This window comes from Octopus bimaculoides, chromosome 20 (assembly GCF_046866305.1).
Source record: "Octopus bimaculoides isolate indiv1 chromosome 20, ASM4686630v1, whole genome shotgun sequence".
In the NCBI taxonomy this organism is placed as follows: domain Eukaryota; kingdom Metazoa; phylum Mollusca; class Cephalopoda; order Octopoda; family Octopodidae; genus Octopus; species Octopus bimaculoides.
In genome coordinates this window covers 26,257,831-26,270,058 of record NC_142947.1, presented here as the reverse complement: position 1 = coordinate 26,270,058, position 12,228 = coordinate 26,257,831, and the positions used below count along the sequence as shown (strand labels likewise).

General features: G+C 41.3%; 1 protein-coding gene across 3 annotated transcripts in view; it reads left to right on the top strand.

Moving 5' to 3' along the window:
• The window catches only part of LOC106881273 (transmembrane protease serine 2), a 47,894-nt gene extending 37,329 nt beyond the window's left edge, over nucleotides 1-10,565 (top strand). For all 3 annotated transcript variants that reach the window (XM_089338250.1, XM_014931599.3, XM_089338251.1), the window contains exons 7-8: nucleotides 287-341; nucleotides 4,188-10,565. In XM_089338250.1, coding sequence (XP_089194376.1) covers nucleotides 287-341; nucleotides 4,188-4,312 — 180 coding nt within the window. In that variant the 3' untranslated portion in view covers nucleotides 4,313-10,565. The remainder of the gene's footprint in view (nucleotides 1-286; nucleotides 342-4,187) is intronic.
• Nucleotides 10,566-12,228: the final 1,663 nt, after the last annotated feature.

Genomic DNA, 12,228 nt, shown 5'->3' with positions numbered 1-12,228 from the left:
GGTGTGTTTACGTCACTGTAACTTAGAATAAGTAGTAGGCTTACAAAGAATAAGTCCTGAGGCCGATTTGCTCGACTAAAGTCAGTGCTCCAGCATGGTCGCAGTCAAATGACTGAAACAAATAAAAGAATAAAAGGGTTCTATTACACCTATATGCTACCTTCACCTCATATTTTCATAAGATGATTTATCTGCCTCTTAACTGCTCCCTCTCCATTTATTCCCATTTCCCCTCGTATATCTTTATCTGTTCTTAGTGTTTTATGCATATAGCGTTCTCTTTCAGGGAGACAGCGGTGGTCCCATGGTGTGTAATAACAATGGAAAATGGATACTTTCAGGTAAGTACTTGTCTTCATATCGCCACAAGCGGATATGCTATCGGCTCTCATGACATTAGATCAAGAGTTTGAATTCAATGTTGTCTATGTATTTTGCTTTGTTTAATCTCACTTTCTGTCAAGATACGTTTGTCTACGTTGCTGGAGACTTTTGTTGCAACGGTTGCATAAATAATTTGCTTCATGGCATTGTGTTCTTTTACTGGTGCTATATAGTATCCTTCAACAATTTACTTAACTACCAGTTTCAGTCAATCCGAACGATATACTTATATCATATTGGTTTTTCGAAATCATGAAGCCACGTGTTGCAAAGTTGGATCGGATGTTGATCTGAGAGATAGAATGTTTGTACCCTCTCAGATTCACTGTTGTATTTACAGCTAACACACTTAGATCTCATTTACTATGCCCACTTAGCTGCAAGTATGTATCCAAAGACAACATATCATTCACTGTTGTGAGTCATTGCAACACTTCCGATTTGTCGACAAGCTCTACTGAATTCCTTTGCTTATATTGAAAAACCTACAAGCAGTACTTTAGCACCCTGTTAACGAATGTGGCATATCTTGGAACGAAGATACTAACCTTTTGATCACCAGCCAGACTCGGTAGTTGATTACAAAATTTCTAACAAGTCAGGTATCCTCCAGCTATAGCTTCTCTTTCAAAAGTAGTTGTAGATATGTTTAAATCTGATTGCAGTCATTGTAATAGTACGTTTTTAGTTTTAAAAAAAACTTATTTCTAGTTATCGAAATCTCTATATGTCAACTGTATTTGTGCACCAATTTCCTCTTCCTTAAATGAAGTGTCTCTTGTCGTTTGACTAGGCTCTACATCCGTCAAAGCTCTTGCAATTACCACCAGCTCACAGTCTGATGGTGAGAGTAATTCCCATAATATATTAAGTTGCAAGGATTACACTGAAGACTTTATTTTCATGTATATTATTTTACGACACCAATTATCAGAAGAATAGCCAAGCTTATGGTCTTTTACAGAGCTTCCATTGAAAAAGAACGGAAGAAAGCATGACACGCATTTGTTGGAAGATATCAAGGTATCAACATATCAGGCTATCCACAGCAGTGGACTCTGCTAGAGATACCCAAACCAGGCGACAGCGTGTTAAGCAGGAACGGGAAATGAGCTTTGAAACAGCCGCCAGCTATTATTTGCCAACTGTAATTACATTCCCTAACTCCAGATCCAATGTGAAATCTGGCAATGACAATTTGGGGCCTCAAATTGATTGCTCTTGAATATCAGAGTATCAGAGGGAATTGAAAACAGTACTTCAATTTAATGAATATTGCAGTGCTAACGCTGCTTATAAAGTTAAGTTATTAATACTTCTAAGCGCTGCCTATTTATGGCGAGGTATACTGGGTTGCATTTGAGTTCAATGTATTGACCAAAGACAATATGTAGAGGTGATAACAGTATATAAATCAGGAACCTTTCTTCTGATTATATGGTACTCTCACCGCTTGGACGTCTCTTTCTTTCTGAGACAGCTCATGACACAAATCATGACAAAAGGTTTGCATGACACAAGATTCAGATCTACATAAACGCCTGTGATGAATATTTGTAGAATGTGAAATTGCTAATTAATTTTTAGGTTGATTGAATATCCCCATGCCGGAGATGAGTTTTTGTTTAACTATTGTGAGATAAGAGTATTGGTTATAAAAGGAATTTTATCCTCAAGGAATTTTATCCTCAAGGAATTTTATCCTCAAGGAATTTTATCCTCAAGGAATTTTATCCGACGTCCTGCTTCACCTCTAAAGAGTAGGGTCAGTAAAAATTATAATTGTATTGATTAACAATTATAATCTTATCTATTAAGTTCTTTTGATTGGACCGAGGTCTACTGTTTGTTACTGAGAGAGAAGACAGACAAATTACGAATTCTGGTTAGCAGGTAGTTCGGTATTATCTTTTCCTGTTAAATTAGAATTCTCGATTTAGAGCTTGTTAAATTTTTCAAATCCAAAATATCAACTACTTACATTTTTTATTCATTTTGCATTCTTCAGGAGATTCTGTACTTCCTATGCAATGTTTATGTTGCTAATGCATGTGAGAAGAATCATGAATGTCACAGAATTATACTCCCCTCTTCCTTGTTATTCCTTGTTTCAAATCATCTACAATAGAGTGCTCGTTGAATTGGTAGAATAGTTAGAGTGACAGTCAAAACTGCTTACAATAAAGTCTTTACGCTTTGAATTCAAATCCTACCGAGGTGAACTTTGCTTTCATCCTTTCAGGGACGATAAAATAAGTACCGACCAAGCATTGTGGTCAATTTAATTTTTATGTAAAGCACCCTTGATGTAAATAGGATTACAGTAGAAAACTAAGATGAACTCGGAGTAGAAATTATGACGCTGGTGCAAATAATAAGATTGCTGATAGTAATAGACAAAAGTAGGATATAACCATCCTAGAAACAACTCTGTAGTGGTTAAATGTGTATAATGATGAACAGATGCAAAAGGAATGTATATGCCTTTGAAGTAAATAAATGAGTGAATCGATTCATGGTTAAAATAATTTATTCACTGGACTTAATTTGTTGTTGGTACACATAATTCTTCACTACATGCAAAATGTTGACAACTGCTACGAGTTGCTAGAAATAGAGACAGGGTACATCTGTGGAAATGATATGTCAGAAATGAATATGTTTGTGTGTGCGCGCGCGTGTGTGTGTGTGTGTGTGTGTGTGTGTGTGTGTGTGTGTGTGTGTGTGTGTGTGTGTGTGTGTGTAGCTCATCTGAGACAGTAGTCTACCGTGGAACTTCGAACATTGCTCTGGTCTCTGCGGTCGCCAAACCTGTTGTGTCGTAGACCTTTCTCGTTTGCTGCTAGGCCCTTCTCCTCCTCGTCTGTCTGTTGACCACTGTATTTATAATAATCGTGGCAGCTAGAAGGACAGACATACTGCAGCAGAGTTTGTACCTAAATAGGTCAGCTCCTGCCCATTTGAACTTCGCCTGACATGGCTGAGGTCGTAGGTCAAAGGGAGATGGTCAATCACTTTTTGATAGGACAAAGAAAACCTGTTTTCGCGCCTGTTGATCGTGGTGGTTTGGACGACCGAGAATTCTTAGATTCGGTTTCGAATCTAGGCTTGGAGAAGGAAGTGCTAATTTTTACAACTCTATAGAAGTAGATTAGCCATTATGTAATTTGAAAATCAAACCAAAAGCAGAAGTGTGTGTTTAAATAAAGATCTAAAATTCAATGCTATGTACTTACCAATAAAAGAATTTTTAATCACAGAAATCATGTTTTAATGAGAAGCAGAGTAAATAGCGTTAATAACAATTGTTTTCACAAGTAAGGGAATCTAAATTGACTAAAAACCTAAATGAAGATATGCTGGGAAAGACATTGTGTTCGCAGGAATTCTCAGATCTGTTTCATTGTCGGGTGATGTGCAAGCTGTGATTCTTCGCCGATATTGAGTCTGACCTGTGGTAGCTAAGCTAACAATTCAGGACGTTTCAGTCCAGCTTGTAACAATCACACCATAGAAGAGCATATAGTTTCGGTGTGAAAATAATTTATTATTTTATGTAGAAACTCTCTTTTGTTCTGTGCCTCTACTTCAGCATATTTGGCTTCCTTTAAGACCACCATGTGTAAATAATTTATTGATTATTCCTTTATGTGTTCCAGTCGAAAGGAAAAATTCCTACGGGTGCTTGTTCATTCTTGACATGCATTGTATTCGTTTGTTTTTATGGTTTCTTTTAACATTTGCTTTGTTTTGTTCCTTTCATTGTATTCTATTTGTTTATTTATTCATTTATGTTTTCACAGGTGTGACAAGTTGGGGTCTCGGTTGTGCACAACCTAAACAACCTGGGGTTTACACTCGAATAAGGCCCTTTATGACATGGATAAAGAAGTATTTAAATGCAAACGAAAACGGCATTGTTGGTTAACATGTGATATGTAACTGTTAATAAAGCATGTTTACATTTGGTAGCAATGTATATATAATACTTAACGTATACGTGTTTGTTATGGGAGTATGTATTTATTAAGTTAAGAAAATAAAGTTGAGCGTCGTACAGTGGATGAATGTTCTGTCGACAGTCGAATCGAGCCGAGCACATAATGTAGTTTCAATCCTCAGTTAGAATCACTACACTTATCTTTCGCCTTGAGTCATGCAGTACGCTTGTGTTGACGCTCAAGAAGCGCCGGAAGGAAAATGTTAGCCTGTGGCCATCTAATATGTACTATTTCTTTCATATGTATGTTAACGAAATTTATATCAAATACATCGACCGAAACTGTATGTTGTGTGTCGAATTAAATTTAAAATACGGGAATAAAATAGCCAAGCACTACCTTTGTATGAGTTTTATAGCATGATTTGGTTATCACTGAAGCCATCGCAACTTTGTCACGCTGTATTCTCTGCCCTTGCTATACAACTTACTTCACATTTCAAAGTTTTTTGGGCGATCTTTTTTTCAAAATTAAGAAACTGTTTAAGTGAAAATATTAAGCTTTGCATGATGAACTGATGACCCTTCCTACTTTCGCCGAAACTATTTAGTATTTTATTATAATCCCATTCATGTCTAGGGTACTTTATTAAATCGATTCGAGTGCTTGACTGGGAATTAATTTTTTTCTTTTATCTTTTTCTTTTTTTATTTACTTAATCTCATGAAAGTCTAACAATATTTCAAACTGATCGGATCTTTCTGCTACCAAAGAAAGAAAATCAGTGGTAGAACCATATTGTTTGGTTTTCATTGAGGTTTAAATTTTGTTTATTAAAAAAGAAAAGGCATGCTTTATATTTTTAATTTTCGTAAAACGCTGTGAAGTGCACGACTATTTACTTAATTAAATCACCTTTTCAGAATATGCCCAATAATGCAGTTAGACTGATTAGTTTCACCGAATCCAAGTTTCTAATCAACTCAGATTAGATACAAACTTTCTAATTGCTTCGTTGGATTTAATCGTGTGAGGAAAATATAACGAGACGAGTTACGTATCAGGTCGATCCACAGAGAAATAGAAATTTGGTGTTTGTGTTTACGTGCATGTGCGTGTATCTGTGTGTATCTGCGTGTGTGTGTGTGTGTGTGTGTGTGTGTGTGTGTGTGTGCCAAATCCGCCATTTTATTTATCTGTCCCGTGCGCGTAACATCTGGCATTTTACTAGCTTCATCTTAGTTATTTTATTTCCTTCGTGCATTATCTTGGCCATTCATTTTTTACCATTTTCTGAAAATTCTACCAAATCTTCCAGAGTTTCTACCATTTTCTTTTCATTGTGTATTTTTACCCATTTATTTGAAGTTTTTCCTATCGTAAACTTCAAGCAGTTTTAGTTTAAACCATCAACCTTCGTTAAAAAACGTATTTCCACCCGTATGTGCTTTTGTAAATATTTATATACACACCAATAGCGTCTTTCACTTTATACTTGCTATTTTAAGTGCTTCATTAGTAGCTTTATTCCCTCCTGTCTCGCGAAGACAGCCTCTTAGTATTAGTGGTCGACCCTATCAAAACCTTTCGGCCGATCCAAATTGATCAGGGCCCTACCGATGCGCATCAAAGACCAGTTTATCGATGACAAGTGCCATCCTCTTGGCTACCACTTTGCTCAAAATTTTGTAATCTGCGATCAACAGAGCTACAGGACTAAAATTATCTACATGGTCCCCCTTGTTCGAGTACTTTGTTAGCAGCACCACCACGCTACGGCTCACAACACTGGGAATTCTCCCGTTGTGCTGCCAATTGTGGTAAACATCAACCAGGAGATCACCAAACATGTCTCACGTATGATTCGGACAGACCATTCAACCCCGAAGACTTTGGGGGCAAGTCATCATCGCGTCCTGTATGTCTTCGGATGGTATCAATATTTCACAGGACCCGCATTCCTGGCCAAATGGCGCGGCATGCGACCGAGACAGATGAAATCCACTCCTATCTTCGACTTATCGCGCACACAGTACAGTTCGGCAACGTACCGCAGAAATTCTGTACGCATCCGCTTGGATTCGAGTAAGACGCGTCCCTGCTCGTCAAAGACCGAACTGAGCAGCTTTCATTCCCTCATATCTTAGCGTACTCACCCTAGCTCTGACAATGCAGCCTTCGTGCTGACATTGCAAAATTGTTCTAGAGCCAATCTCGCCGCCAGTACATCGGTCCATATACCTCTTCTAAGTGCTTCTTCTAGCTTCCTAACTTGGTCTTCGAGTATTCTAACTTCCTCTAAAGTTATTTCTTTACTAAATCCTACCGTCACTACTCTAATAGCCCTTTTCAGAGCTACCCCCATCGGTTGTTGAGGATTGTACCGACAACTTCCGAAAGATTAATATTACAAATCTGGTCTGTAAATGCTTGACCCGTTAGGAACGGCGCATTCAGTTACAATTTTCCGGAGCCCTGCTTATAGACCCTATCTAAGTCATCCGTAGAGAGCACAAATTTGTGCTCTGTGTAACCGACAACTTTGAGTTGTGGACAACTTACACGGCTTCCTTTTACAGGCCTACAAATTGCTCAGTAGAGATACGACCTGAAGGACCAGATGCTTTTGTCCATATCTACATTGGTGCATTCTGGAAATCCAGTCCGTACCTGTCAGCCAGTTGGAAGTGGCTGAGTTGATTTTGTGAGGCTTTTACACTTCCCTCTCCTATCAATTAGTTCCACCCTATCCAGGTATGGATCCAAGATGGCCTTCTAATCACCCACTGGCGCTAAAGAGTGAGACATTCACAGGAAACGTCTGAAGAAATCTGGCTGCCCAACCGCAGATGGGTAGTGCACACTGACTAGTGTGAAAGCACCACCTTCGTCATTGTTCATAACCAAGGCAACCAAGATACAATCCGGGTCCAGGAAGACTGTCTGTACCTCGAGATCTAGGCCTTTCCTAAACAACATAGCAAACCTGTCTCTCTTTCCAAGCCGGTTAAGAAATGGGAAGATCTCAAAGAGGTCGGAAAGGGGAGCTAGATCGTGTGTACCGGAAATCCTGGTCTCGCCGACGGCTGTCAATTCCATATCTAGCGACCTGTGGAAGTTGGGAAGGTGACCTTGCTTCCAGGGCGACCTTACCTCCAGGGTGACCTTGCCTCCAGGGCGATTTTACTTCCAAGACGACTCCAGGCTACGAACACTTAAACAACCCACTCTGAAACCCACCATGATGGCCGGTAAGAGTTTAAAGAAGAACAAAGGGTTAGCCACTTACCCACTGGGTACTGCTGGAGATCAGGTGGTTCAACCTTCACCTTTTGAAAACTCCCTTAAAAGCCTACTCGTGATTTTCACATTAGAGATTTCCATGTCATTAGGGAATCTCTCCCTAATGTTTTGACGTTTCCCGCGGCATACGCACCGATGCTGGTGCCGAAGATTTCACCCTCTCTCTCAGTGTATTTCCTTCGTGCAATGAAGGTGATCAATTCTATGTTGGACCTACCTAGTACGAAGCTTTTTGCTTGTATGGTTGGCTGTTGCTGTTGGGGATGTTTTCTTTTTGTAGGTTGTTGCAGTTGCGGTAGCGTTGGTGGAGCTGGTTGTTGTAGCGGTAGATGTGTTGACAATCGCGATGCTGGAGGTGGTGTTGTTGTTGTAGGTGTTCCTGTGATATGGATGTGTTTTCTATGTTTTTTGGTATGTGTGTTCATGTGAGGCAGGATGTTTTATTGAGTTATACTTTTAGTTTTTTCTTTGTTGGGGGTGGGTTTTTCCTTCATCCTTACTTCATGATGCGGTGGTATCTGTATCTGTGGAATATGGGTTAGCGTCTATGTGTGTATGTGAGTTTAGAGGAGACGGAGAGAGAGTGAGAGCTTCGTTGGGAGAGGAGCACTAGGTGTTGTGTGCGTCCATTATTTTCCTTTTGCTGTTGAAGGTGGTGGTGGTGGTGCATCTGCTGCTGGTGTTGTTGGTGCTAGTGTTGCTAGTGTTGCCGTTGTTGCTGTTGAAACCATTTTTGCTTGTGTTGGTGTCTTCCATCAGTTGTTGATCTTGTTGTTCCTGTTGGTGCAGCCTTTGTTGTTATTCGCAGATGGTATTGTTTTTGGTGGTTTTTGAGGACCTGGTATTCGCAGTAAGAGGGCAGAAAACTCTCAAATGCCAGAGTCCTTACACAGGTGACACCGAGGCCTTCTAGCTTCAACCGAAACATGCAGCTCTTCATACACTCAACCAAAGTGAATGCTGTGAGCCGTGGCGTAGTGGTACTGCTGATAAAGGACAAGGGGGAACAAATAGCTAATTTTAGGCCTATAACTTTGCTGAACGCAGATCATAAGATTTTAACTAAGTTGTTAGCCAAGAGGTTGGCGCTCGTCGTCGATAAACTGGTCGGTGATGCGCAGAGATGCGATATCCCGAACAAATATATCTACGACAACCTCCACCTTGCTACATCATAGAGAGGGTAGCGAAGGAACCTGGCTTGGGTGGGGCTCTGATCAATTTGGACCATTCAAAAGCTTTTCATAAGGTAAACCACTAATACATGGAGGCTTTTTTCGCGGCGGCCGGTTTCGGTCCGTCAAGGATGCCTACTCTCACCCCTTCTGAACATGCTGGCTCTCGAGCTATTACTAAGGAAGTTGGATATTTCGAGGACATCCCATGTGAACTAGGGTGCGGAAGGTTCGTATCGGCTTACGTGGATGACGTCACCGTAATAGTGTCGGACAGTTCGCAAATCGAGGTGTTCGGCACTATCTTAAAGGAGTACAAAGCGGAGACAAGAGCAAAGATTAATCAGGACAAGTCGGTTGGCCTGCAGCTCGGCACCTGGAGAGATAAGTCCATGCCAACCAACAGCGTTGTAGGGAGCTGGACGAAAGGACCGGTTAGATTATTCGGTGTCTGGTTTGGTCTGGACCTCCAAGTGGGCGAAAATTAGAGGAGGTGATGAGCACAATAGCCAATCTCACACAGAAATGGGCAGAGAGGAAGATGTACCTGAAGAGTCGGGTGGAGATGGCGAATGCGTACATCACTTCTGTCATCTACTACCGCCTGACTGTCGTCCTTTGCCCCGCTTTGTGGCTGATCAAGCTGAAGTTCTTGTTCTTCCAATTTCTATGGAAGGGACGTGTTCAGCTCGTCACATGGCCCATCTGCTGTCAACAGCCGCTGAGTGGAGGACTGGGCATGCCATAGCTAATGATGCGCAGACTTGCGCTGAGGCTGCGTTTTTTTAACGGTGAGCATGTATTGTCGCCATTTGTCAGACAGGATTTTCCGCAGCTCGTCTCATTGACGGAGCTACAGTCCTGGATCAAGCGTAGACCGAGAAAGGGCGCTTGGGACCTGGAGTTTTCTACCAGTCAAGTAGTCAAGTAGTCAAGTAATGTGGTCGGTGGAAGTTCCACAATGGAGTTTGCTGGCGGGCAAGAGCGACGACGTCCTCGGAGAAACTCTAGATGTCAGTGGGGGGTTCAATTTGCTGGGAGGTTTTCCGGAGGACTTTCGGGCCGGAGCCTATGAAAAATTTCCAGAAATCCTTGGTTTGCAGTGCTACCAGGGATGTACAGACACGGAAGTACAGTTAGACGCACCTGTTCGAAATGTGCACAGGGCGACGAAACCGTCCTGCATTCATTTGTCTACTGTCCGGACATTACTGACTTGTGGAGATTTGTCGAATACCTTTTGATGCCTGTAAAACGAATCCGGTTATTAGCCAAGTCCATCGTGAAGATTGCCTCGTCACCTTCTTTTGCCCGCAAAAGAAAGGCAGTTTTCCTCTAATGGCTACGGCAAAAGTGATAGTGTGGTGGGTGAGATTGAAAGGACTGAAGACAGATACTTTCCTCTTCGGCCAAGCCCTCATCACTTTTTCAAGGTCCACTTGAAAACGGAAGTGAGGGTGGAAAGGAAAGTACTGCTCCCCGGTATTTTTGTTGAAAGGTGGGTGAATGTGGCGAAGATAGCTCGCGTGAATGGGCCTACTCTGAACATTCGCTTGCACCTGGCAGTCGCGGTAACCAGTATGTGTGGGGTTCCTTAGTTGTCTCTTTGAGGAATTCACCCCTTATGAGGAATTTTTATTGTTTAATTGTATTGTTAATTGTTATTGTTATTTATCGTATACTCAACATTGTTCCACATCTCATTTGTCCCTTGTTTGTTTTGTGTTCCGCCTTGTGACAAATAAATAAATCATTATTATTACTATTATTATTACTATTGAGTGAGAGAGCAGCGCATGCCATCAAAGTGACACTGGGATGCAATTATACCAAGCCCAATATACCCATCATGACTAACACGGTTGATAAGGGTACACCAGGCACATGCATCACAACCAAGTGTGCGTGGCATGGTAATCTTATATCAAGATAAACAGCGCATGACCTTGCAGGTGAGGTCCAGTTAGAATTTTCTTCGGGTCGAGTAGCCCATCCCGCTCAAAAGGTCTCTGAATAAGGTTTGTTTAAGGATGATGAACAAAACACCTATGATTCCAGAGGTGAATTATTCAAATCCCAAAGAATTCCTCTCAACACATAGCTATGATGCTCCCCCACTACTTCTGCTCATGATCAGAGATGCACATATCATCAGCCACCATGGGACATGCTCAACTGGTTACGGTCAAACACCAGACACCTGTGGTAGTGAGCAGAATATTTACTGTAGCCCATCTGTTATACCAAGATAAAACAACGTACATGATAACACTTTCAATCAGTTAAGATCAGAAACCACGAGAGCCACTGCTTGGCATTGCATGAGGGCCGAAGAGTAAGATGCGATTGCAACAGATATTTTACTAGTTGAACGATATTTCGACAGCAAGCCTGCCTTTATCGAGTTCAAAATGAAAAGTAATAAAAATTCAAAATTATAGCAATTCAAATCGAAATTATGAACGAGAGCAACCAGCGTCCACCCGTTGATGGAATGACATCATCAGTCTTCAGAGTTCAATTTTACTGGCAAAAAAAAAGAGAAAGAAAAAAAAAGAGAAAAAAGAAAAGGAAAGACAGGGAAAAAGAAGAATATTTAATCAATTTTGTGTAAATTTGATGAAATTCCCTTGTCATTTTATTCATTCCTCGGAGAAAATCTGGGCGTCGGAAGGGATCAATTCTTCTTCTTTATCCTAATCTTTTTCCTTTCTTTTTTTTTTCTTTTTTCTTTCTTTTACCTTTTGTCAGTTGTAAAATTGAACTTTGAAGACGGATGATGTCATTCTATCAACGTATGGATGCTAGTTGCTCTCGTTCACATTTTGGATTTGAATTTCTATAATTTTGAATTTTTGTCACTTTTCATTTTGAACTCGACAAAAAAGGCTTGCTGTTGAAATATCGTTCAACCAATACAATATCTATTGCAATCGCATCGCTCAGGCTGCGGCATCTCCAGCGTTACCTTAACGGTGAGCAGGTGTAGTCGCCGTTTGTCAGACTCGCTCTTCCACAGCTCGTCTCCTTGACTAAGCTGCAATCCTTGATTAGGCGTAGACCGAGGAGGGGCGCTTGGTACCTCGAGTGCCGTCAAGCGCTCACAGCCCTCCGCCAGGCAGGCAATGCGGTCGGTGGTAGTTCCACTCTAGAGTTCTATAGAGGATTAGTGGAGGGAAAGTGCGACGACATCCTCGGAGAAACTCTCAGTTTCGACGAGGATCAGTTTACTGTTCTGTTTCGGAGAACTTTCGGGCTTGGGCCTATGGATAACTTCCAGAAATCCTTCGCCTGGTAGTGTTACCAAGTGGAGCTGCCCGTTCGGGATAAACTTTACAGGCACGGGAGTGCCGTCAGCCGAGCCTGCTCGAGGTGCACTCAGAGCGACGAAACCGTTCTGCACGCCCTCGTCTAGTGCCCGAGCA